Here is a 27,241-nt window from a genome sequence, read left to right on the forward strand (position 1 = left end):
CTTGCTTGCTCTGTCACTCTCAAATAAATAAATAAAATCTTTAAAAAAAAAATGAAGAAGAATTAAGGGAAAAATCATCAGGCCTGGAGCCAGGGCTCTGCTACTGCAAGGAGGGTACTGGGTGCACGGAGGTGCCTGGGCCAGCCATTGCCACCTTACTAGGTGAGCACAGCCCTCTGGCAGAGCAGGGCCCCAGCAGCTGCAGCATCATGGGCCAGTGCAGCATCACTCCTCCAAGACTGTGCTGGTGTTTCTCAACCTTATCTTCTGGGGGGCAGGTGGCATTTTATGCTATGTGGGAGCCTATGTCTTTATCACTTATGATGATTGTGACCATTTCTTTGAAAATGTGTATACTCTCTTCCCTGTGGTAGTGATCATAGCTGTAGGAGTCCTGCTTTTCATTATTGACCTAATTGGCTGCTGTGCCACAATCCGAGAAAGCCATTGTGGACTTGCCAAGTTTGTCATCATCCTATGCTTGGTTTTTGTCACAGAAGTTATTGTAGTGGTTTTGGGATGTGCTTACAGAGCAAAGGTGGAAAGTGAGGTTGATCGCAGCATTCAGAAAGTATATAAGACCTACAATGGAACTGAACCTGATGCTGCTAGCCAGTCTCTTGATTATGTACAGAGAGAGCTGCACTGTTGTGGAACTCACAACTAGTCAGGCTGGGAAAAAACAGAATGGTTCAAAGAGACCAAAAACCAGAGTGTCCCTCTTAGCTGCAGCAGAGAGACCCCCCAGCAGCTGTAATGGCAGTCTGGCCCACCCCTCTGACCTCTATGCTAAGGGATGTGAGGCTCTAGTTGTGAAGAAGTTACTAGAAGTCATGATGCCTATTATCTGGGCAGCCCTGGCATTTGCAGCTATTCAGCTGCTGGGCATGTTGTGTGCCTAGCATCATATTGTGCAGGAGTAGAGATCCTGCTTTGTGAGCTTCTCCTCACCAGCAGAAGCTCATCTACTGTGCATAGTAGAAAACACAAGCCTGAACTTGTTAGTCCTGTTCTGATTTGGAAGGTGAATTGAGCAGGTCTACTGTGTTGGCAGTCTGAGTTTGTTTAATTAAAGCACACAGGTATTGGACAAAGCAGCTTGGCTCTTCAATGGGCTGCCCTACTTCTTTACCCACCTAGGACTTTCCTTTCCTCTATTCTAGCTGACTCTCCATGTCCCTAAGTTTTTTAGTATAGCAGTATATGTTCTAATTTCAGAACCATTTGCAGTTTGCATAGTGTGGGAGAATCGAAGGCAACCTAAGCTCCTTCTGCTACCTCCATGGAAAAATGGGGCTGCTGCCAGAGTATCACTGGACCCTTTGAGTCTTCACAATGGAGAAGTCTTGGCCAAAGGTCTTTGCGGGGTGGAGAAGGAAGCTGTGTTAAAGTTAACACCAGATGATGCCCCTTGTCAGTGTCCTTTTAAATAACATATACTGTAGTGCAATAAGATAGCAACTGCACAAAATTGCTAAGATAGATTTTAGAATCATAAAAAAGGGAAAAATCAATCTAAGCTTAGAGCTTCTGTAGGTGCACAGAATTATTATTCTAAATGAGAAATTGAAAGAAGAAAAAATATAAAACAACAAAAAGAAGAAAACAACCAAGTTCAATTTTAATTCTGTAGTTCATACCTTAATTTATATTTACTTTATTTGCTAATAAACTGAGAGTTAAAAGGCTGATGTAAGAAATCTATTTAATCAAATAAAATCTACCCTCTTAATTTGTTTTAGATTTGTCCATATGCATATGACACGTAATATATATACACATATACATAGTATACACATGTACTCATAACAACTTAGAGGAAAATCAAAATAGAAAGATTAGGAAGGAAAAGATAAATTAATGAAAAAAATTGTGAGAGCAATTGAAAATGTTCCTAAGAAGCAAGGCCTGTGTTAATTATAAAGTAAAATAAGAAAATGTGTTCATCACTTCATGTCATTATTATTTTCTGTCTTAATTTGTCTGAAGTTAGTGATGAGAAACCAGACATCAGTGGTAGAATTCATTCTCCTTGGACTGACAAATGATGCTGAACTTCAAGCTGTGCTTTTCCTTTTTCTGCTGCTAACTTATGTCTTAAGCATCATGGGAAACTTGACCATCATCATTCTGACCCTGCTGGATTACCGACTCCAGACTCCTATGTATTTCTTCCTCCGGAATTTTTCCGTTTTGGAAATATCTTTTACCTCTGTCTTTGTCCCCAAAATGCTAGTCAATATTGGAACGGGAGATAAGACTATCTCCTTTGCTGGTTGTTTCACTCAGTACTTTTTTGCCATTCTTCTGGGAGCAACTGAATTTTATCTTTTAGCTGCCATGTCCTATGATCGCTACGTTGCCATTTGTAAACCCCTACATTATACAACTATAATGAGCAGGAGACTCTGCATTCAACTTGTCCTGTGTTCCTGGTTCTCTGGTTTTTTGGTTGTCATTGTGCCACATATGATGACTCTCCAGCTGCCTTTCTGTGCATCCAACGTCATCAATCATTATTGCTGTGACTATACTGTGCTGTTGCATCTGTCCTGTTCAGACACACATTTCATAGAAATGATAGAGTTTATCTCTGTTGGAATTACCCTCCTCTTCACCTTGGTGTTAGTGATCCTTTCCTACATGTACATTATCAGGACAATTCTGAGAATCCCCTCTGTTCAACAAAGAAAAAAAGCCTTTTCTACGTGTTTCTCTCACATGATTGTGGTCTCACTTTCTTATGGAAGTTGTATCTTTATGTACATAAATCCTTCTGTTGAGGATGCAGAAACTTTTAATAAGGGAGTGGCTGTCTTAAATACCTCAGTCGCCCCTCTGTTGAACCCTTTCATCTATACCCTAAGGAACAAGCAAGTGAAAATAGCCTTCAAAGATATGGTCAGCAAGATAACAGTGTTTTCAAGAAGGTGAAACTAACTGAGGTTCATAACAATAATAAATAATAAATAAAGGTTTGAAAGACTGTAGATGTGCATTATTATAACATTAAAGTGTTTGTTGTCATATATTATCAATACTGTTCACTGAACACCAAAACAGTAAAACTACTTATTTAATGAAACCTGTTGTGCCATCACTTTATTTCTTAAAATTTTACAGGCCTGTAAGTATGTATATGTGTGTGTGTATCCTCTAACAATTTTGTGCTACTTTTCTTTATTTGTACCTTACTTTTAAAGAAAAGATTTGTGAGAATTGTGAATATGACTTCTAATAGTGTGTTTTTTACAACAGAGCTTTTCTTATCCACTGCCATATAGTGTTCAATCTCTGTATTTGGTAATTGAATAATCAAATATACACCCAGGGGAAATCTACTTTAGTTTGCTAATAACAGCTTAAATAATATATTAATGAATTAACATAAAGTTAATTTTCAAGTTATATTGTTCAGATTTAAATTTAGTGTTTCCACAATAATCAGTTACTGAGAACTTAAGCTACTCAATGTTTAAGATAAAGAAAATTCTGAAGAGGGGAAAATCAATATATGTTTGTTTTCTAACTGATAGGAAAATGATTAATAATGATTTATACACACTTTAAACTCGAGTGAATCTAGGAAAGAGGTAAAGGAATGATTCTAATTTAGGTTAATTAGCACAAAATCATTATAGCAAATTCATACAAATTTAGTGTTGTGCCTAGTCATTGTTCTGGTTCTCTTTTAGAAGCATATGGAATAAAGCTATATTAATGGTATCTATGGTGTTAATAGTTTTGTAAACTTAAATCATATTCTTTCTAAATTTCATACTAAATTTAAATTTTGATAATCTAATATCCTAAAGCAGAATGTCCATCACAAGCTGATATTTTCTGAACATTTCTTGTCTATATTAATTTTTCAGGAAGCATGGGCCAGACTCATAGTATGGGTAATTTTAAAATGTAAAGAAGCAAAAAATAAATAAATAAAGAAGCTACAGATTTTTCTACTTTAATCTCTTCAATGTACAGATGAAGAAAATTGAGTCCTAGAGCTATTAACAAATTTACATTAAAGCATATAGTTAAGTTTGTACTCTTGATCCATCTAGTAATGCAAAATCTACTAAGTTTCAGAGATACTAAAAGAGAGCCCTGGGAACCATGGAGGAAAAAGATGATTGAAAATGTAGAACTTGTTAGGTCATATACACCTTGCCATAATTTCATCAGAAAAAACACCTAAAGGCCAGACACATAGCTGATGTTAACAAGTGGGTAAGTTTTATACTTTTTTAGTTTTTTAGATTGACAGGTAACTGACTCATTAGTTCCCCTGATTATTTGTTTTCTACATCATCAGTAGTAGATCAATCATAGTTCCCCAAAACATTAAGTCACACTATGGTGGTTGTTCAGTTTCAAAAGAAGATCAAACAATAATATGTAGCTGAACACTATTTGACAGAGGTAATTATTTTTAAAACAGATAAAATTCCATTAATCCCTGATTTAATTAAACTACAAAAGTAAATCAACACACCAACCAACAAAACCTAGGAATATTATGCTGAAGTAGTTGAAAATCTGCAGAAGATAGAAAAAAAAAAGTTAATCAGGGAGAGGAATCATGAAATCCAGAGGAATAAGAGGGAGTAATAATTGAGTCTCTTAAATTAATTAGAATCTGAGTTGAGTTCAGGCTGGGTTACAGGTTTTGTTGCTGTTTTGTTTTGTTTTTCTTTGTCTTGTTTCTTTATTTATTTTTACAATTTTATGCAACTTACAATTTATGCAAAATAAAGTGCATCCAATAAAGTTTTTAACTTGAGATTTGATACATGTACACACCTCTGAAACCATTACCAAAATCAAAATAATGAACTTCAAAGGTTTCTTTAGGCATTCTGGCAATATATTTCTGGAGGCTTTTAATGTTTCAACTTGGCCAGGCTGAGTTATTTTTCTAGGATTTCCCTTCTCTGTTTGTTTCCTGTTACAGTGGGCCACTAGAGAGATTATTTGGGATATTTGGAGAATGGAGTAAAGCAGAAATCATTTTGTAGTTCACAGATTGTTGTTTATCTGCTGGTTTATTTTGTTGGTAGGAGACAGCTGGGTTTATTTTGTTGGTAATTCTTCCATTTGCACCTGGATCTTTTTTTCATTTTCTCCAACTCCAGATCTGGTTATCTAGGTTTAGCTCCATGGCAAAGTTCCCAAGCTTTTATAGGATACCAGTAAACCTGAGCTCAGAGGCACCAAGAGCTAACACAGGTTTCAGTTCTTTCTCATGTGATTCTGCGCATGTTAGACACAGATTTTATATTCACCACAAAAATGAACTCAAAATGGAGGGTGGACCTATATGTACAAGACAAAACTCTAAAACTTCTAAAGATAGCATAGAGAAAACCTAGATGACTCTGGGTTTAGCAATGATCTTTTAGATACAACATCAAAGGCACAGCCTATGAAAGAAATAATAGATAAGCTGGACTTCATTAAAATTAAGAACTTCTGCTCTGCAAAAGACAATGAGAGGACAAGCCACACTGGGAGACAATGAGAAAACACATTTAAAAGTGTTGTCAACTCAAATACACAAAAACCCTCAGAATTTAACAATGTGAAAATGAGCAACAAGATTAAAAACTGGGCCAAAGATCCTGACACATCCCATCACCCATGATGATATAAAGATGGCAATTAAGCACATGAAAAGATGATCCACATCATGTATATTCAGGGAAATGTAAATTAAAAGAAAAAGGAGAAATCACTGCATACATATTAAAATGGTCAATTCTGGAACATGACAACACCCAATGTTGATGAAGACGTGGAGCAACAGAAACTCTCATTTGTTGCTGGTAAAATACAAAATGGTACTGCAACTTTGGAAGACAGTTTGGTGATTTCTTACAAAATTAAATACACTCTTACCATACAATCCAGCAATCACCCATCTTGGTATTTGCCCAAAGGAAATGGAAACATGTCCACACATATCATTATAGCAGTTTTATTCACAATTGCCCAAACTTAGAAGCAGCTAAGATACCCTTTAGAAGGTCAATGGATAAACTATGATACCTCTAAAAATAGAATATTTTCAGTGCTAAAAAGAAATGACATCAAGTGATGAAAAGACAGAGGAAATTTATGTGCATGTCACTAAGTGATAAAGCCAATCTGAAAAACTACATATTTTATGATTCCAAATATCTAACATTCTGGAAAGGAAATCTATGAAGACAGTAAAATCAGTGGTTCTTAGGGGTTGAGGGGTGAGGAGTGATGACTAGGCAGGGCACAGAGGACTTATATCTATATATTTATATATCTATATATATAGTCAATATCTATATCTATATATCAGGAACAAATTTCTAAGAAATATTTTGCCTGATGATATTTGCATAAACATTAAGTAAAAACTTAATAGACAAAATGAAAATAAGAAGTAAAAGTTTTTATTTTCTCTTGCTTTGAACCTGAGGACAAATCCACGAAGGGCCAAAAGGTACATGGTGGAGTAGATAGAACATTTAGTAGATAAGACAATTAGATAGACTAATCTTGTTTAGAAATATAGAAAACCCAACCTGAAATTCCACAGGATGCTAGTTTTTGTTATTATTGGTTACAGAAAATCAAATAAGTTGTTGGTATTCATAGTCTATCAGTTTATTACTTGGTTCTGCTTTTCTTTACCCTGGCTTCATAATGAGGTAAATATGCTCTTTTTAATGGATCCCTGAAAGTTCTGTGTTCATTTTTTATAGTTGTAATTATAACAGAAAAGAATATTCTCTTTAACATTTATAAAAATTTATTGAATTGAGTTTTACTGAACTGACTTTGATCTCGTGCCCAACACTTAGTTCTTATTTGTAGAGAGAATATGATCATTTGTAAAGTCTCAGATTGAAGTGTAATCTTGAACTAACCAGACAGTCCAAAGACTTGATTGGCTAATTGTGGTTTATGGACTCTTATACGATTTATGGAAATCATTTTACCAAAAGGAAAAAAAAATGGAAAAGAATAGAAAATTATTGAGATATATAGAGAAAGATATGTATGTGTGTGTGTGTGAGAGAGAGAGAGACAGACAGACAGAAAGAGAGACTGAAAGAGAGAGAGAGAAAGCCAGAAGAGACAACAAGAGAGAGGGGGAGATTATTTTGTGCATATAAAATCAATTATCTATTTCAAGACAATTTGATTCCATACTAGGCCATATGGTAAAACTATAAGAAACATCCTGCAACTACATAACTGCTATACTACAGAGCTTTCCAGATTTTTAAGTGTCATGTCACATATATAAAATGACAAGGCACTGTGGTAAACTACAATACCAGCTAATGGAATCAGCTTGAGAGTCTTTTATTTATTGAATCTCTATGCTCAACCCCAAAACTGAAGCCATCACCATTTTGGTATGCACATAAACCACTCTTTGTTACCAACTGATTGGAGAGTGCTAGTAGTGGATAGACATAGCCTCTGGAATCAAGCAAAAGTGAATTTGAATTCTATCTTATTAGCCATGTGATGGGTCTAACTTCCTGTACCTCTTTGAAATGTATTTTTTTACAAGATAAAATCAGAATAATTTACTCTACAAATTTTCATATTATTATTTTTTTAATCTGGAATATACTTATGCTTATTTTATACTTTCAAATTTGCCAAAAAATATCTCAAAATAAAAAAATGGTAATTATTATATTATAGATGTAAAATCTGAGGAACAAAGGTAGCTCCAAGATGAATAAGGAGTAGCTTGTAAAGCATCGAATGTGATCTCTCCAGGTTGCATTTTTTTCTTTTTTTTAACCGTATCTCTATTATTTATTTAAAGGGTAAATAATGATAATGATTAATAATAATAATAATAAAATTTCTCTTTCCAGTAGTGCATGCTTAGCTCTGGCAATAGTTTTATTTTTTATTATTATTATGTTCAGTTAGCCAACATATGGTACATCATTAGTTTCTGATGTGTTCAACCATTCATTAGTTGCATATAACACAGTGTTCATCACAACACATGCCCTCCTAAATACCCATCACCTGGTTACCCCATCCTCCTACCCGTCTTCTTTCTGTAACCCTCAGTTTGTTTCCTGGAGTCCAGAGTCTCTCATGGTTTGTCTTCCTCACTACTTTCATCCCATTCAGGTTTACCTCCCTTCCCCCAATGTCCTCCATGCTATTCCCTATGTTCCATGTATGAGTGAAACAATATAGTTGTCATTCTCTGCTTGACTTATTTCACTTAGCATAATCCCCTCCAGTTCCATCCATGTCAGTGCAAATGGTAGGTGTTCATCTTTTATGATGGTTGAGCAATATTCCATTTTATATATGGACCACATATTCTATATTCATTCATCTATTGAAGGGCATCTTAACTCCTTCCACAGTCTGACTATTGTGTATATTGTTTCTATGAACATTAGGGCGCATATACCCCTTCTTTTCACTACATCTCTATCTCTTCAGTAATACCTTGTAGTGCAATTTCTGGGTCGAAGGGTAGCTCTATTTTTGAGGAACCTCCATACTGTTCTCCAGAGTGGCTATACCAGCTTACATTCCCACCAACAGTGTCAGAAGGTTCCCCTTTCTCCACACCCTGGCCAACAATTGTTGTTTCCTGTCTTGTTAATTTTTGCCATTCTAACTGGTGTGAGGTGGTTTCTTTTTGTGGTTTTGATTAGTATCTCCCGGATGGCTAGTGATGTTGATATATATCGTGGATACCAGCGCTTTATCTGTAATGCCATTTGCAAATATCTTCTCCCATTCCATGGCCTGCTTCTTAGTTTTGTTGACTGTTTCCTTTGCAATGGGGAGCTTTTTATCTTGATGAAATCCCAAAAGTCCATTTTTGCTTTTGTTTCCCTTGTCTTTAGAGATGGGTCTTGAAAGAAGTTGTGGTGGCCAATGTCAAAGTGTTCTCTTCTAGGATTTTGATGGATTGCTGTCTCACATAGGGGTCTTTTATCCATTTTGAGTTTATCTTTGTATATGGTGTATGGTATAAGAGAGTGGTCCAGTTTTACTATTGTGAATGTGGCAGTCTAATTTTCCCAACATAATTTATTGAAGAGACTGTATTCTTTCCATTGGATATTCTTTCCTGATGTGTTGAAGATTAGTTGACCATAGAGTTGAGGGTTGATGCCTGGGCTCTCTATTCTGTTCCATTGATCTATGTGTCTTTTATTGTGCCAATCATGCTGCCTTGATAATCCTAGCTTTGTAATATAGTTGAAGTCAGGCATTGTGATGCCCCCAGCTTTGGTTTTCTTTTTCAACATTCCCCTGGCAAGTCAGGGTCTTTTCTCGTTCCATACAAATTTTAGGATAATTTGTTCCAGCTCTGTTAAAAACATCCATGGTATTTTGATATCAGGGATTACATTGAAAGTGTAGATTGCTTTGGGCAGCACAGACTTTTTAACAATGTTTATTCTTCCAATCCATGAGCATGGAATTGTTATCCACCCTTTTGTGTCCTCCTCAGTTTCTTTCATAAGTGTTTTGTAGTTTCTAGAATACAGATCCTTTACCTCTTTTGTTAGGTTTATTCCTTGGTATCCTATGGTTTTTGTTGCTATTGTAAATGGTATTGATTCCCTAATTTCTCGTTCTACAGTTAAATTGTTAGTATATAGAAAAGCAACTGATTCCCGTGCATTGTTTTGTATCCTGACACGTTGCTGCATTGCTGTATGAGTTCTAGTAATCTAGGGGTGGAGTCCTTTGGGTTTTTCAGATAAAGTATCATGTCATCTGTGAAGAGAGAGAGTTTTCACTTCTTCTTTGCTAATTTGAGTGCCTTTTATTTCATTTCATTGTTTAATTGCTGAGGCTAGGACTTCTAGTACCATGTTGAACAAAGGTGGTGAGAGTGGGCATCCTTGTCCTCCTGACCTTAGGGGAAAAGTGTTCAGTTTTCCCCCATCAGCTTATCTTATAGATCATTGATTTGATCTTCTGCCTCTTTACCCTGGGTGTTAGAGGATCCAGTTTAGAGTGCATCTTATTCATGGCATTTTTAAGTTTGGCCTGATTAAATCTCATTTCTGCCTATAGAGGTTCTATATTGTCACTAATGGTTTTTTTTTTCATGCCTAGCTATTGACTTCATGATTGCTATCCTAAATTCTATCTCTGACACTTTGCTTATATCCATATCAATTAGTTCTATAGCAGAGAACAATATCTCTGGTACTTTTCTTTCTTGAGGGTTCCTCCTCCTAGTCATTCTGCCAAGGGATGGTTGAGCAAATGAACAAAATCCAAAATATCAACCATGATGCAAGGAAAACACACCCTAGAAAAAATCTGAAGTGGTGATAAGTGGCCACAGATATGCAAACAAAGCTAAGATGATCCCACCCCCCCCAAAAAAAAAGTGTTTGTTGTGGGAAGAGATTATAATTTCTCAGGGTGGACAAAGCAGGCTGAACTACCTGTTCCTGATTGATTTTTCTTCTCTGTGTTAGAAGACACTACATCTAAAAATTGCAAAGAAATAAGAATATCTATATATCCATTGGACAGCTATATGTAGAAGAATGAAACTTGACCATTCTCTTACACTGTACACAAAGATAAACTCAAAATGGATAAAAGACCTCAATGTGAGACAGGAATCCATCAGAATCCTAGAGGAGAACATAGGCAGTAACCTCTTCGATATCAGCCACAACAACTTCTTTCAAGATATATCTCCAAAGGCAAAGGAAACAAAAGCAAAAATGAACTTTTGGGACTTCACCAGGATCAAAAGCTTCTGCACAGCAAAGGAAATAATCAAGAAAACAAAGAGGCAACCCACGGAATGGGAGAAGATATTTGCAAATGACAGTACAGACAAAAGGCTGATATCCAGGATCTATAAAGAACTTCTCAAACTCAACACACACCAAACAGATAATCATGTCCAAAAATGGGCAGAAGACATGAACAGACACTTCTCCAATGAAGACATACAAATGGCTATCAGACACATGAAACAATATTCATCATCACTAGCCATCAGGGAGATTCAAATTACAACCACATTGAGATACCACCTTACACCAGTTAGAATGGTCAAAATTAATAAGACAGGAAACCACGTGTGTTGGAGAGGATGTGAAGAAAGGGGAACCCTCTTAACACTGTTGGTGGGAATGCAAGTTGGTGCAGTCACTTTGGAGAACAGTGTGGAGATTTCTTAAGAAATTAAAAATAGAGCTTCCCTATGACCCTGTGATTGTACTACTGGGTATTTACCCCAAAGATATAGATTTAGTGAAAAGAAGGGCCATCTGTACCCCAATGTTTATCACAGCAATGGCCATGGTCGCCAAACTGTGGAAAGAACCAAGATGCCCTTCAACAGACAAATGGATAAGGAAGATGTGTTCCATATACACTATGGAATATTATGCCTCCATCAGAAAGGATGAATACCCAACTTTTGTATCAACATGGATGGGACTGGAAGAGATTATGCTGAGTGAAATAAGTCAAGCAGAGAGAGTCAAGTATCATATGGTTTCACCTATTTGTGGAGCATAAGAAATAACACGGAGGACATGGGGAGATGGAGAGGAGAAGGGAGTTGAGGGAAATTGGGTGAGGAAATGAACCATGAGAGACTATGGACTCTGAAAAACAATCTGAGGGTTTTGAAGGGGGTGGGAAGTTGGGCCATCCTGGTGGTGGGTATTGTGGAGGGCACGTATTGCATGGAGCACTGGATGTGGTGCATAAACAATGAATTCTAGTACACTGAAAAGTAATTTAAAAATAAAAATAATAATAAATAAATAAGTAAATACATAAATAAAAAATCTAAATCCTTAAAAAAAGAATATCTATATATCTATATATTTATATATCTCAAGATAAAATTGAATAGAGTGAAAAATGGGCTAGTATGGGGCATAAATCTATAAAATGTACACACGACAAAAATTAAGGTTAAAAATGACTTAAAAACAAGTTGGGAAATAACTATTCTTAATACAGGAACATGGTAAAAAAAGAAAAGAAAAGAAACAAAAAGAAACATAAAATTTTAGCTTGAAGTATAAACCAGTCGTGAGAGAACATCTGGAGCTCTCTATATTATTTTCCCCTGGAACTGAAGTTTTACAGTCCTGTGGGAATAAGCTTACGATTCACTTGTTCTTCCAATTTGTCTTCTAGGGAGGGAAACTTCAGTTTAGCTTCTCAGGCATCTTTGCCTGGGTGTAGTTGCCCCACCCCTTGTCAGGGGGATGGGCTTAATGTGAGCTGATCATCTGTCTGTTTGGATTTTGTTCCCTGGTGGCTTTCCACTTCTCTTTAGAGGGTCAGAACAAATATGGTTGCATGGGAATCTCTGACCCAGAGCCACAAGTTTGTAGTCCCCTTTCTTCAATAAACCCTCCAGGCTAAACTGTCTCCGCTTCTGTGTGTACCAAACTCCACAGACTCTCACTATTCATGCCTGCTGCAACTCTCCTGGGGGGATCTGTGAGCATCTCTGCACTTTGTAACTTTGCAATCACTAGCAGCTATGGGCTCACATGTGCACCCTCTTCCTCAGCAGCCAGGTCATGGCTGGGTGCAGCCCCACTTTCCTTTCAGGGGTCACAGTGCCCTGAGAGCTGTTGCCCTGTCGTGGGTGCAAGCTGTTTTGTATCTCCCCTGAGATGTTAAATACCCCACACCTTCTAGTCCTTTTTGTGGTGTTCAGGCAGAGAGTCATCTCCCTAGTGACCTGGCTTAAGTTTTAGGATGACCAAACCCCTCTGGGCTCACTGACCTTAACTAGTCCCCCTGCTCCACCCTTTGGGCGCTCTATCAGTTCAGGCTCCCCCCCATAATTTCTGAGTTTCCTAGAATCCTGAGACCACAATGATTCACCTAGAATTCTACCCTATTCATCCTCTGTACCTTTTTCAGAGAGGGATGTCTGTCACTGCAGCAGATTTCTAAGGGTCCTGACTTTGTGCTCCAGTGTTAGATCACTTTCCAGTGGCTGGCTTATGGAGGCTCCCTCCCCACTCCATTTATCTTCTGATATTTCCCTCAAAGATTCAAAGTTCCACACCTCTTTCCTTTCAAAAAATAGTCATTTTTCTGCTTGTAGAGATCCAGCTAAATCTTCTTACATCTCAGGTTGAATGTGTATGTGTTCAGAATCACTTGATAGATACCCTGCTAAATTCAAAGGACCAGATGAATCAAGGTCCCCTACTCTCCCACCATTCTTCCCTAAACTTGGCTGCATTTTATTCTTAATCAAAGTTATGTGATGGGGCACCTGGGTGGCTCAGTCTGTTAAGTCTCTGACTCTTGATTTTGGCTCAGGTCATGATCAGGGTTGTGAGATCAAGCCCTGTGTCAGGCTCTGTTCTCAGTGTGGAGTATGCTTCTCTTTCTCTTGGCCTCTCCCCCTACTCATGCTCTCTCATTGTCTCTCAAATAAATAAATAAATCTTTTAAAAAATGTTATGTGATTTGGGACATACATGAGTCAACATATACTTATTTACTCTTACAGCATAAAATATAAAATAAAAATAACATACCACAATTTTTTATTATACTAGCATAGTGGGTTTTCTTAATATCAAGACAAAGAATGACAGTGATATTTTAATTGCAACTTTCCATTTTAAATACCTTTATTTAAAAGCAATAGAGAATGTGTATCAGGACATAAAAAGACAAGCAAGGCAAAACCCAAAGAAGTCATCATAAAATTGTTTTGAACTGATCAAAATTTTACCAAAAATCAAATATAAAAATAAAATATACTAAACAGATATGGAAATAATTAAGTCTCCATGAACTAATACATAAAGTTGATTAAAATAATCATTCAAATACTTGCTACACTTAAATGGAAGAAGAAGAGAGAGGGGTCAAATTTTAGAACTCTTTTTTTTTTTAATTAAATTTTTTATTTATTTTCAGCGTAACAGTATTCATTGTTTTTTCACCACACCCAGTGCTCCATGCAATCTGTGCCCTCCCCAATACCCACCACCTGGTTCCCCCACCCTCCCACCCCCCGCCCCTTCAAAACCCTCAGGTTGTTTTTCAGAGTCCATAGTCTCTCATGGTTCACCTCCCCTTCCAATTTCCCTCAACTCCCTTCTCCTCTCCATCTACCCTTGTCCTCTATATTATTTGTTATGCTCCACAAATAAGTGAAACCATATGATACTTGACTCTCTCTGTTTGACTTATTTCACTCAGCATAATCTCTTCCAGTCCTGTCCATGTTGCTACAAAAGTTGGGTATTCGTCCTTTCTGATGGAGGCATAATACTCCATAGTGTATATAGACCACATCTTCCTTATCCATTCATCCGTTGAAGGGCATCTTGGTTCTTTCCACAGTTTGGCGACCGTGGCCATTGCTGCTATAAACATTGGGGTACAGATGGCCCTTCTTTTCACTACATCTGTATCTTTGGAGTAAATACCCAGTAGTGCAATTGCAGGGTCATAGGGAAGCTCTATTTTTAATTTCCTGAGGAATCTCCACACTGTTCTCCAAAGTGGCTGCACCAGTTTGCATTCCCACCAACAGTGTAAGAGGGTTCCCCTTTCTCCACATCCTCTCCAACACACGTTGTTTCCTGTCTTGCTAATTTTGGCCATTGTAACTAGTGTAAGGTGGTATCTCAATGTGGTTGTAATTTGAATCTCCCTGATGGCTAGTGATGATGAACATTTTTTCATGTGTCTGGTAGCCATTTGTATGTCTTCATTAGAGAAGTGTCTGTTCATATCTTCTGCCCATTTTTTAATATGATTATCTGTTTTGTGTGTGTTGAGTTTGAGGAGTTCTTTAAGATCCTGGATATCAACCTTTTGTCTGTACTGTCATTTGCAAATATCTTCTCCCATTCCGTGGGTTGCCACTTTGTTTTGTTGACTGTTTCTTTTGCTGTGCAGAAGCTTTTGATCTTGATGAAGTCCCAAAAGTTCATCTTTGCCTTTGTTTCCTTCACCTTTGGAGACATATCTTGAAAGAAGTTGCTGTGGCTGATATCAAAGAGGTTACTGCCTATGTTCTCCTTGAGGATTCTGATGGATTCCTGTCTCACGTTGAGGTCTTTTATCCATTTCGAGTTTATCTTTGTGTATGGTGTAAGAGAATGGTCAAGTTTCATTCTTCTACATATAGCTGCCCAGTTTTCCCAGCACCATTTATTGAAGAGACTGTCTTTTTTCCACTGGATATTTTTTCCCTATTTTGTCAAAATTATTTGACCATAGAGTTGAGGGTCCATATCTGGGCTCTCTACTCAGTTCCACTGGTCTATGTGTCTGTTTTTATGCCAGTACCATGCTGTCTTGGTGATCACAGCTTTGTAGTAAAGCTTGAAATCGGGTAACGTGATGCCACCAGTTTTATTTTTGTTTTTCAACATTTCCTTAGCAATTCGGGGTCTCCTCTGATTCCACACAAATTTTAGTATTATTTGCTCCAGCTCTTTGAAAAATACTGGTGGAATTTTGATCGGAATGGCATTAAAAGTATAGATTGCTCTGGGCAGTATAGACATTTTAACGATGTTTATTCTTCCGATCCAAGAGCATGTAATGGTCTTCCATCTTTTTGTGTCTTCTTCAATTTCTTTTAGGAGTGTTCTGTAGTTCCTTGAGTACAGATATTTAACCTCTTTGGTTAGGTTTATTCCGAGGTATCTTATGGTTCTTGGTGCTATAGTAAATGGAATCGATTCTCTAATTTGCCTTTCTGTATTTTCATTGTTAGTGTATAAGAAAGCCACTGATTTCTGGACATTGACTTAGTATCCTGCCACATTACTGAATTGCTGTATGAGTTCTAGTAGTTTGGGGGTGGAGTCTTTCGGGTTTTCCATAAAAAGAATCATGTCATCTGCGAAGAGAGAGAGTTTGACTTCTTCCTCGCCAATTTGGATACCTTTTATTTCTCTTTGTTGCCTGATTGCTGTTGCTAGGACTTCTAATACTATGTTGAACAAGAGTGGTGAGAGTGGGCATCCTTGTCGTGTTCCTGATCTCAACGGGAAGGCTGTGAGCTTTTTCCCATTGAGGATGATATTTGCTGTGGGTCTTTCATAGATAGATTTGATGAAGTTCAGGAATGTTCCCTCTATCGGTATACTTTGAAGCGTTTTAATCAGGAACGGATGTTGGATTTTGTCAAAAGCTTTTCTGCATCAATTGAGAGGATCATGTGGTTCTTCTCTCTTCTCTTATTGATTTGTTCTATCACATTGATTGATTTGCGAATGTTGAACCATCCTTGTAACCCAGGGATGAATCCCACCTGGTCATGGTGGAGAATCTTTTTCATGTGCTGTTGCATCCTGTTTGCTAGGATCTTGTTGAGAATCTTAGCATCCATATTCATCAGTGATATTGGTCTGAAATTCTCCTTTTTGGTGGGGTCTTTGCCTGGTTTGGGGATCAGGGTAATGCTGGCTTCATAAAAAGAGTCTGGAAGTTTTCCTTCTGCTTCAATTTTTTGGAACAGCTTCAGGAGAATAGGTGTTATTTCTTCTTTGAAAGTTTGGTAGAATTCCCCCAGGGAATCCGTCAGGTCCTGGGCTCTTGTTTTTTGGGAGGTTTTTGATCACTGCTTCAATCTCGTTACTAGATATCGGTCTATTCAGGTTGTCAATTTCTACCTGGTTCAATTTGGGGAGTTTATAGTTTTCCAGGAATGCATCCATTTCATCTAGGTTGCTTAGCTTATTGGCATATAACTGTCGAAAATAACTTCTGATGATTGTTTCTACTTCCTTGGTGTTAGTTGTGATCTCTCCCTTTTCATTCTTAATTTTACTAATTTGGGCTTTCTCTCTTTTCTTTTGGATTAGTGTGGCCAATGGTTTATCGATCTTATTGATTCTTTCAAAAAAACCAGCTTCTAGTTTCATTGATATGTTCTATTGTATCTCTGGTTTCTACCTCATTGATCTCTGCTCTAATCTTGATTATTTCCCTTCTTACGTGTGGAGTTGGTTTGATTTGTTGTTGATTCTCTAGTTCTTTAAGGTGTAGAGACAGCTGGTGTATTCTGGATTTTTCAATTTTTTTGAGGGAGGCTTGGATGGCTATGAATTTCCCCCTTAGGACTGCCTTTGCTGTATCCCATAGGTTTTGGAGTGAAGTGTCTTCATTCTCATTGGTTTCCATGAATTGTTTAAGTTCTTCTTTGATCTCCTGGTTGATCCAAGCATTCTTAAGCAAGGTGGTCTTTAGCTTCCAGGTGTTTGAGTTCCTTCTGAACTTTTCCTTGTGATTGAGCTCCAGTTTCAAAGCATTGTGATCTGAGAATATGCAGGGAATAATCTCAGTCTTTTGGTATCGGTTGAGCCCTGATTTGTGACCCAGTATGTGGTCTATTCTGGAGAAGGTTCCATGTGCACTTGAGAAGAATGAGTATTCTGTTGTTTTAGGGTGGAATGTTCTGTATATATGTATGAGGTCCATCTGGTCCAATGTGTCATTCAATGCTCTTATTTCTTTATTGATTTTCTGCTTTGATGATCTGTCTATTTCTGAGAGAGGCATGTTAAGATCTCCTACTATTAATGTATTCATATCAATATGACTCTTTATCTTGATTAATAGTTTTCTTATGTAATAGGCTGCTCCCATATTGGGGGCATAGATATTTACAATTGTTAGATCATCTTGGTGGGTAGTCCCTGTAAGAATGATGTAGTGTCCTTCTGTATCTCTGACTACCGTCTTTAGATTAAAATCTAATTTATCTGATATGAGAATCGCTACCCCGGCCTTCTTTTGAGGCCCATTAGCATGAAAGATGCTTCTCCATCCCTTCACTTTCAGTCTGGGTGTATCTTTAGGTTCAAAACGGGTCTCTTGTAGACAACATATGGATGGGCCCTGTCGTTTTATCCAATCTGCAACCCTGTGTCATTTTATGGGCGCATTTAGGCCATTCACATTGAGAGTGATTATTGAGAGATACGTTTTTATTGACATTGTGTTATCTTTGAAGTCTTTCTTTCTTTCAATTGTCTCTATATTTCTGTTCAATGCTATTCTTGGGATTTTTTTCTCTTTTATAGTACCCCCTTAATATTTCCTGCAGTGTCCGCTTGGTGGTTGCATAGTCTTTTAAGCCTTGCCGGTCTTGGAAACTCTTTATCTCTCCATCCATTTTGAATGTCAGTCTTGCTGGATAAAGTATTCTTGGATGCATGTTCTTCTCATTTCTCATTTAGTGCCCTGAATATATCTTGCCAGCCCTTTCTGGCTTGCCAGGTCTCTGTGGACAGGTCTGACATTATTCTGATGGGCTTTCCTCTGTATGTAAGGAGCTTCTTTGTCCTAGTGGCTTTCAAGAGATTGTATCTACAATTATGATTCCTCAATTTTACTATGAGATGCCTGGATGTTTTTTTTGAATTTATAATCTTGGGGGGAGACCGTTCTGCCTCTAGTACATGAACACTTTTTCCATTCGCAAGATTGGGAAAATTTTCATGAAGAACTTGTTCCACTATATCTTCTAGACTTCTTTCTTTCTCATCCCCTTCAGGGATTCCAATAATTCTGACGTTGGAATGTTTCATAGCATCATTTATTTCCCTGATTCTGTTTTTGTGGCTTCTAAGCTGTTTGTTCCAGGCTTCCTCCTGATGCTTTCTCTCTATCTGTCTGTCCTCAAGATCACTAATTCTATCTTCTGCCTCAGTTACCCTAGCTTTTAGAGAATTTAGATTAGATTGGAACTCATTGAGAGCATTGTGAACCTCATTGCTGGTGGCCTTCAGCTCTGCCCTAACATTATGAACATCATCCCTGGTCGCTTTCAATTCTGCCTTAATCAATTCCGTTTGGTCATCCATGGTTTTCTCCAACCTAGCTATTGCCTGGATAATTGTTAGCCTGAATTCTCTTTCCGACATATTGTCTATGTTGATAGCCGTTAGCTCTGTTGCAGAAGGCCCATCCTCTGTATTTTTCTTCTGTTGGGGATTCCTCCTCCTAGTCATTTTGGTGAGAGATGACTGGACAGATGTAGCTGGATGTATTGACTGTGGTGCCATCAAGGTGCACCCTGGAATGCTTCTGAGCACTCAGGATTCCCCACCCAAACGAAAGAAAAAAGAAAAGAAAAAGGAAAAAGAGAGAGAGAGAGACAGGAAAAAAAGGGAAGATAAAAGAGAAGGTTCAGCCCAAATGGGCCCCAGGGTAAGATATATGATGTATACAAACAAAAACAGACAAACAAAAGGACTGATAAAAGTATATGATGAGAGAAAAAATATATATAAGCAAAAAAAGGAGGAGCCTCGTCAAGAAGAACCCCAAGTGTAAGATTTATATACTATCAGGACAAACATAAATACACAGAGACACTGGCAGAAGAAAAAGATGGGAGCATGGTTATAGATTCTCGGTGTGGGCGAGGAAGGTTATTTTGATTCTTCCTGGATGTATCTTGATATCTTTGTTAAAGGACTCAACTTTCCTAAGAAAAAGGGGGATTAAAAATTGGTTCACCTATAGGGGTAGCATTGATTGGAGAAAGGGGGTTACCTTGAAGTTTAACTCTATATGAATATTAGAAAATAAAAATAAAAAAGGAATAAACTGGACTAAACTAAAATTTAAAAATAAATTTAAAAAAATAGAAAAGCAAAAGAAAAACACATGTGTATGTATCAAAAAATTCAGGTTAGAAGTTTATTATGGAATTTGATGTACTGGACATCTCACTGTGATGGTAAATAGGTTAAAAAATTATCTATATAAAAAAAGAAAAAAAAATGAACCAGAATAGTGGGAATGAATTAAAAATAAAAGTTGTATCTGTGAAGTAGTGGTGATTGTTCTCTTGTAGTCTTTTTTTTTTTTTCCTTTCCTGATTTGTTTTCTGGGGGAGGGGGCTGCCACATGGGTTTTCAGTCAATGATGTTCCCTGAATTAAGTCCTCCTGCCCCCCTCAAGGGGGTGGGCTCTGAGAAAAACAGTTTTTTCAGGCTTTTGCTCTCTGGAGGTTTTTATGTTTGTTCACTTCTTTTCTCTCGCCTTGACAGCTTTTGATGGTTTTTGGAGGTTTAGAGGAATGAAAACTGCACCCAGTCCTCCCTCTCAGAGAGAAGCCTCAGTCTGCTCCCCTGCAGGTGCTGCAGCCGCTGGGCCGCTGGAGCGGGTTCTGAGTCACGGTCCCTGGGGACGCAGGATCTCCTGCTTGTACGCAAAACCAAGGCAGCGGTGGCTGTCTGGGCAGCTCCAGACCACCAGAGAGGTTCCAAGCAGTGATTGCACACTGAGATTTTCCCGCTGGCCGGGGCTAAGAGCGCCAGGCTTGCACGCACCTCTCCCAGGGGAGGGTTTGGGGTGCGGTGTCTCTGGCTCTATCGGCTCTATTGGCTCTATCGCCGCGTGGGTCCCACAACACCAGGCTGGGCATTTGTGCACCTCTCTCAGGGGAGGGTGAGGCACGTGCGCATCTCCAGCAAGGTGCGGGTTCTGCCGTCTGGTGTGGCTCCCAGCCCCTCAGGGGAGCCGGACTCCACTCGTTCTTGGGCACGCTGGCGGCTCAGGGACAAAGACCAGGTTTCTCTGCCGCACTCTCTGGCTCAGCGCCAGGGGAGGCTGTCCTGGGTCTGGGGACTTAAGCCCCTGTCCCTAGCCGCCCCCATTCCCACAATTTCCCCCCACAATTCTTTGCTCTTTTGAATGCTTTCAACCAGACTCCAAGTTAATGCTGGTCTCCAGATGCAGGGCACTCGCGTATTGGGGTATTATTTTCCAATCGGTCGCCTCTGGTGGCTCCCTCCCCCTTTTGTTTATCTTCCGATATCAGTCCGACGTTCCCACTCCACTTTACCTGCCCACTGGCGTCTTCTGCCCCCCGTGGAGATCCAGACGTGTATACTTCTGATCTCAGGCTGATTTCATGGGTGATCGGAGTTCTTTGGTAGGTAATCAGCTCACTTTAGGGTACAGGTTGAAAAGGCGCCTCCTCCTACTTCCCCGCCATCTTGTCTCCTAAGTTCACTCTTATTTTATAGTCACTCTTCTGCTGTTCAGCCCATCCGCTGAACTTTTAGTTTAGATAGAATTTTTGTTACTAATTTTAAAATAATTCTTTTAATATACATATATTTACATTTCTTTGTGAATAATTCTTTTTTTATTTCAGGCTCATTGAAGAAAAATTAGTTCTGATATTTACCCCATATTTCAAATTTTTGATATTTCTAATTCCTCCCTAGAATTCCAGTTTCCCAGCTGGATTCAGTTTTCTTCAGCTGAAGAACTTCCTGCAGCATTTCTTGTAGTACAGATGTGTTACTGAAAAATGTTCGTGAAAATGTCTTTATTTCCCTTTCATGTTGAAGGATAGTTTTAGTGTATAGAATTCTAAATTGACAATTTTTTTTTCTCTCAGCATTCTAAAGATTCCTCTCTAGTTTCTGGCCTCCCTAGCTTATGAAAAGAAGTCAGAAATTGTTCAAGCCATTGTCCTCCAACATTCATGGTATGTAATGCATTCTTTTTCTCTAACCACACTTTTTTCTCATTGTCTTTGTTGTTTAACAGTTTGATTATAATGTGTGTAGGCATTTTATCATGCTTGGAGCTCACTTGGCTTCTTGATTTTGTAAATTTATGTCACTTTTCAAAGTTATGGACTTTGAAAACATTGATTCTTCTACGTTATCATGTGTCCAAGTTGGCAATACGGAAGGCATTCTGTAAATTCTGTAACCCTGACTGTCAGTCTTGTCCAATAAAGTTTCCCTTAAAACCATCTGTTGATTAAAGCAAGAAAAGAGGCAATAATAAGGAAGGGGAAAGGAAGGTGGGAAAGGATATGATGGAGATAAAGAAGAAGAAAATAGGGAATGAAGAAAGAAGGTGGTCAGAGATAATCTAATTTGGGCCTCAGAATATTGCCATTTATTAAAGACAGAAACATACTAGTAACAATGAATTTGTAATTAATTTTAATAAATGATAATTAATAGAAAGTTGGTTCTACTCACAAACAGTGACTTTAGTGGAAAATCCAGTTGAATGTACTTATTCCTTTATTCCTTCTTCAACACTCTCATTTTCTTGATGAAGGTCAGATTTCTGACCTATATCATTTGTGTTTTCCCTAAGAACTTTGTTTAACATTTCTTATGGGACAAGTCTGTTGGCAATGAATTCTGCTTTTATTTCTGTCTTAGTCTATCTCGACTGCTGTCACAAAATACCATAACTCGGTGCCTTGAACAAGAGACATTTATTTCTCAGTTTTAGAAGCTAGAAAGGCTAAGAGCTGGGTGCCAGCAGATTTGGTGTCTAGTAAGAGCTGGCTTCACAGGTTTCATAGACTTGTCTCCAGGTCCTCACATGGCAGAAGTGGGTAAGGGAGCTGTCAGGACATACAGGAGTGCTCGATACATTTCAAGCACACAATAAATAGGTATTTTAGGAAAGAATAAATGAACTAATAAATTAATGAAGATAAAGGGGGTGCACAATATGTTAATATAGTATATTTTGTACAGAATCTCCTAAGAACATAGTTGAAGGAGATAGAAAGGAGTCTATATTTTGGTATCTCTTATATAGTAAACAAATGAAAGATCCTCAGGGAAATATTGCCTTTGGAGCTGAATTCCTTGGAGAGATATGCACACAGTTTAGGGCATTACCTGGAAATAAACCATAATCATCTGATAGGATAACAGTAGTTTAATTTTAGTGCTTGTTGTATTAACTTAGAAACCTTGGCTATGGGGGCACCTGGGTGGCTCAGTGGGTTAATCCTCTGCCTTCGGCTCAGGTCATGATCTCAGGGTCCTGGGATCGAGTCCCGCATCGGGCTCTCTGCTCAGCGGAGAGCCTGCTTCCTCCTCTCTCTCTGTCTGCCTGCATCTCTGCCTACTTGTAATCTCTGTCAAATAAATAAATAAAATCTTTAAAAAAAAAAAAACTTGTCTATGAAGAATAAAAGAGATACTTTGGTGTTTAAATTGTTGATTTGAGCTAGAAATAGCTAATCATGAAATGCCCACAAGTATTAAAACTTATTTTAAGAATTACATATTTCAGTGTGATGCCTGAGAAGAAGAAGAAGAAAAAAAAAAGTAAGCCTAAGTGCTTTATCCTGCAAAGGGATATAAAAAACATGAACATCAACAAACAAAATCCTTGCCTATATAATTGTTTCTATACCTTTAAGAATAACAGTTTGTGGGCACTTGGGTGGGTCAGTGGATTAACCCTCTGCCTTCCACTCAGGTCATGGTCTCAGGGTCCTGGGATCGAACCCCACATCAGGCTCTCTGTTCAACAGGGAGCCTGCCTCCCCCTCTCCCTTTGCCTGCCTCTCTGCCTACTTGTGATGTCTCTCTCTGTCAAATAAATAAATAAATAAATATTTAAAAAAAAAATAACAGTTTGTAAGTTTTTGTGTTTTGCAGACTGATTTATAATCCATATACTGAAAATAAACGTCTAAAACTCTGAGTAATTTCTTTATATTAATAGATTTAAGTTTTTCTGATTTTATCTTAATTATAGAGGATCTTAAATTGACTTATTAAATGACATCATTTTTGAATAAAAATGTGTTCATGATTTTGAAGGTAGGAAAAATTTTCTTGCAGCTTTTAATGTACATAAATAAATAAATAAAAGTAATAGGCTTGTTGAACATATTATAATACACTGTTCCAGTGTATATCTAGGGAATTGGGGAACAGGAGAAAAACTAGGTCTGATTTGATAAAATTTTTACTTGTTGGGGTGATAGATCTGTTTTTGACCCAAATTACTATAGCCATTATAGTAGAATTAGTTGTCTCAGGAATTGTCCCTTAGGTTTGGGAGAATGTGTGTAAGTACCAAGAAGATATCATTACACTTTTGTACTAATAGCCAGAATCTCTAGGACCTTCAGTATTTCATGGAGAAAACTGTATTGTATTCTCTCTGATAAATTTTTAGTAATTCATGAGTTTTCATTCGTGGGTACCTTTTTCACACTGTTTATCCTACCTAAAATACCTTACTCTACTTCCTAATCTATCTCCAGTGCTTAGCTTTGAATCCATCTTTTTCTTTTTTTTTTAAGCATCCATTATTAATCTCTCCCCATAGTAAGAATGAGTCTCATTTACTATTAAGTTTATGGCACATTGTATATTGCTATATTCATGCACAAATTCTGTCTCCTCAATATATTGGTATACTACAATAGTCAGGGACATTGACTTATACTTCTTTGATTCCTCAGTATATAATAATGCATTCTCCATGGATCTATAAAAATTGTTTACATTCCCACCAATGTAAACAATTTTTATAGGTCCATGGAGGATCCAAACTTGTGCAGCCACTCTGAAAAACAGTATGGAGGTGCCTCAAAAAGTTAAGAATAGAACTACCCCAACCCAGCAACTGCACTACTACTACTACAAAGGATACAAACATAATGATTCAAATGGGAGCGTGCACCCCGATGTTTATAGCGGTAACTATGGAAAGAACTCAGATGTCCATCAATGGATGAATTGATAAAGAAGATATGAGATACACACACACATGCATGCATGCGCACACACACACCCACACACTATAATATTACTCAGCCATCAAAAAGAATGAAATTTAAAAAAAAAAGAATGAAATTTTGCCATTTGCAATTATGTGGATGGAACTAGAGGGTATGATGTTAAGCAAAATAAGTCAAAGACAAATACCATATGATTTCATTCATACATGGAATTTAAGAAACAAAACAGATGAACATAGAGGAAAGGAAGAAAAAAATAAAATAAGATAAAAACAGAGAGGGAGGCAAACCATAAAAGACACTAACTATAGGGAGCAAACAGTGTTGTTGGAGGTGAGGTGGGCAGGGGAACGGGGTAACCAGGTGATGAATATTAAGGAGGGCACTTGATGTAATGAACACTGGGTGTTACATGTAAGTGATCATCTCTAAATTCTACTCCTGAAACTAAAACTATTGTATAATAAGTGTTTCATATTCATAATGAAGTCCATAAAAAAGCATAACTGATAATGAAGTCATCAAACAAGAAATTTGCCCCCAAGGGATGAAATGCTTATACCCAGGAGTTTTCATGACATTTAGTCTAATGAAAGCTTATATAATTTTCAACCACAAAATCAACTCAGGGACAAATCAATAGGCAGGGACGTTGAATTGCCTTGGCTTTTGAACTGGCTTGGCTTTTGGCTTACCATATTATTTGGGGTCAGTAGGTATTACCTGCAAGTGTCTGAACACTTGCCAAGTGACTGATCATCACAGTAAAATTTGCTAGAATTTTTTCTGTTTTCCTCTTACAGCTTTGCTGTAACCCATTACTACACATCAGGTAAAAAGCCAAGAGCTAAATACCAGTCACTGTCTCATCTGAAGAAGAATCTAATCTTAATGGTAAGTTTTTCTCTTTATGGCCTTCCCCTACGGTGCTACCTCTTTTCTACTTCTTTTGTCTTCCTTCTCTTCCTTCCCTATTTCACTTTCCCCTCTCTGAATGCTTATTCACTTTATTTTGAATTTTACTGTGTTATTCTCTTCCTGTTTTCAGAACTATAACCAGAAGAAACACTGAATTTGTTTAATTCTTTTCAAGTTAGTTTTACTATGCAATCAGATAAATTTAATATTGGCATGGAGATGATAAAAGTGAAGAAATGAAGAGATGGAATGGAGACAAAACCCACTACACTGATTTGTAGGAATAAAAAATCAGATAGGACCAAGAAAGTGTGTTCATTAGCTGAGTAGTTGTGGCACAGGCCAAACCTGGGAAGAGCTACAGTTGTTATACTGAATTGCTTCCAGGATGATCTTATACCTAAAGCTGGATTTCTATTTCAACCATCTTAAACACTCATACATCATTTTGTTTCTCTGTTGCACACATGGTCAGTTCCTTGAGGCAATGATATTTATATAGTCATCAGGCTGAGTATAAGTACAATGACATTTTAGTCCTTACGTACTGAGAAAAGAGGAAATATATTTTTTACATGCCTGTTCATTTCTTTACCTCATTACCATAAATATAAGCCACACTATAAAGATGATTTTTAAGATGGGTTTTTATTTCATCAGATTTGTAGAAAATATTTTGTCTTTCTTCAAAAACAATTTAACAACCTTTGTTAGAGTTTATCTTACTTTAATCATTAGTATGTATAACCAATAGCAATTACTAATATTTTGACAATGTTATCATCATATTTTATCCTTGGTACCTGTATATATTTTTTTCTTAATATTTTTACCAGAGCAAAAGTATATCAGGAGGTCAAGATGGAAAACCGTACAACTGTGACAGTATTTATCTTAGCAGGATTGACACAGGACCCCAAATTGAAGATTGTGTTATTTATCTTCCTACTCCTCACCTACTTGTTAAGTATCTCAGGAAACTTAGTTATCATTACTCTCACTTTGCTGGATTCTCATCTCAAGACCCCTATGTATTTCTTTCTTCGAAATTTTTCTTTCTTAGAAATTTCTTATACAACAGTCTGCATCCCCAAATTGCTTGTGAGCATGGCAACCGGTGACAAAACGATTTCCTATAACTGTTGCGCAACTCAGTTATTTTTTGCCTTCCTTCTTGGTGCATCTGAATTTTATCTCCTGGCTGTCATGTCCTATGATCGTTATGTTGCCATCTGTAAGCCCTTGCATTATACGACCATTATGAACAGCAAAATCTGTATCCAGTTAGTCCTTAGCTCTTGGATCACTGGTTTCCTCATCATCTTTCCAGGACTCATTTTAGGCTTAAGCCTGGACTTCTGTGACTCCAATATCATTGATCATTTCTACTGTGACACTGCTCCCCTCTTGCAAATCTCCTGCACTGATACGCATGTGTTGGAAATGATGAGTTTCGTCTTAGCTTTGGTGACTCTACTGGTCACTTTGGCGTTAGTGATTCTATCATATACATGCATTGCCTTGACAATTTTAAAAATACCTTCTGCCAACCAGAGAAAAAAGGCTTTCTCCACATGTTCTTCTCACATGATTGTCATCTCCCTCTCATATGGCAGCTGCATCTTCATGTACATTAAACCCTCAGTCAAACAGAGGATATCCTTAATGAAGGGAGTGGCAATTCTCAATACTTCTATTGCTCCACTTTTAAACCCCTTCATTTATACTCTAAGGAACCAGCAGGTAAAGCAAGCATTTAAGAACTTGCTACAAAGATTTCTGTTTTTATTCAAATAG

The 27,241-nt window shown here is 37.6% G+C and overlaps 1 protein-coding gene and 1 pseudogene across 3 annotated transcripts; both read left to right on the plus strand.

Annotated features, from left to right (window-relative positions):
* The first annotated feature begins 209 nt into the window (after positions 1–209).
* On the plus strand, positions 210–939 carry LOC308347124 (tetraspanin-3-like; annotated as a pseudogene). Its single transcript has one exon. The product of its transcript is annotated as a tetraspanin-3-like (transcript).
* Positions 940–1,995: 1,056 nt separating this feature from the next.
* Positions 1,996–27,241, plus strand: LOC308347494 (olfactory receptor 6C6-like; the record flags this gene model as incomplete). 2 transcript variants are annotated; one of them, XM_080810967.1, is made up of 2 exons in its annotated part: positions 1,996–2,046; positions 26,357–27,241. In XM_080810967.1, the coding sequence occupies 2 exons, from the start codon at positions 1,996–1,998 to the stop codon at positions 27,239–27,241; spliced, it is 936 nt and encodes a 311-aa protein (XP_080667093.1). The 2 variants fall into 2 exon arrangements, with proteins under 2 accessions (XP_080667093.1, XP_080667092.1); XM_080810966.1 differs by lacking the exon at positions 1,996–2,046 and having other exon boundaries at positions 26,306–27,241.

Source organism: Martes martes (assembly GCF_963455335.1).
Source record: "Martes martes genome assembly, chromosome: 8".
Taxonomy (NCBI): domain Eukaryota; kingdom Metazoa; phylum Chordata; class Mammalia; order Carnivora; family Mustelidae; genus Martes; species Martes martes.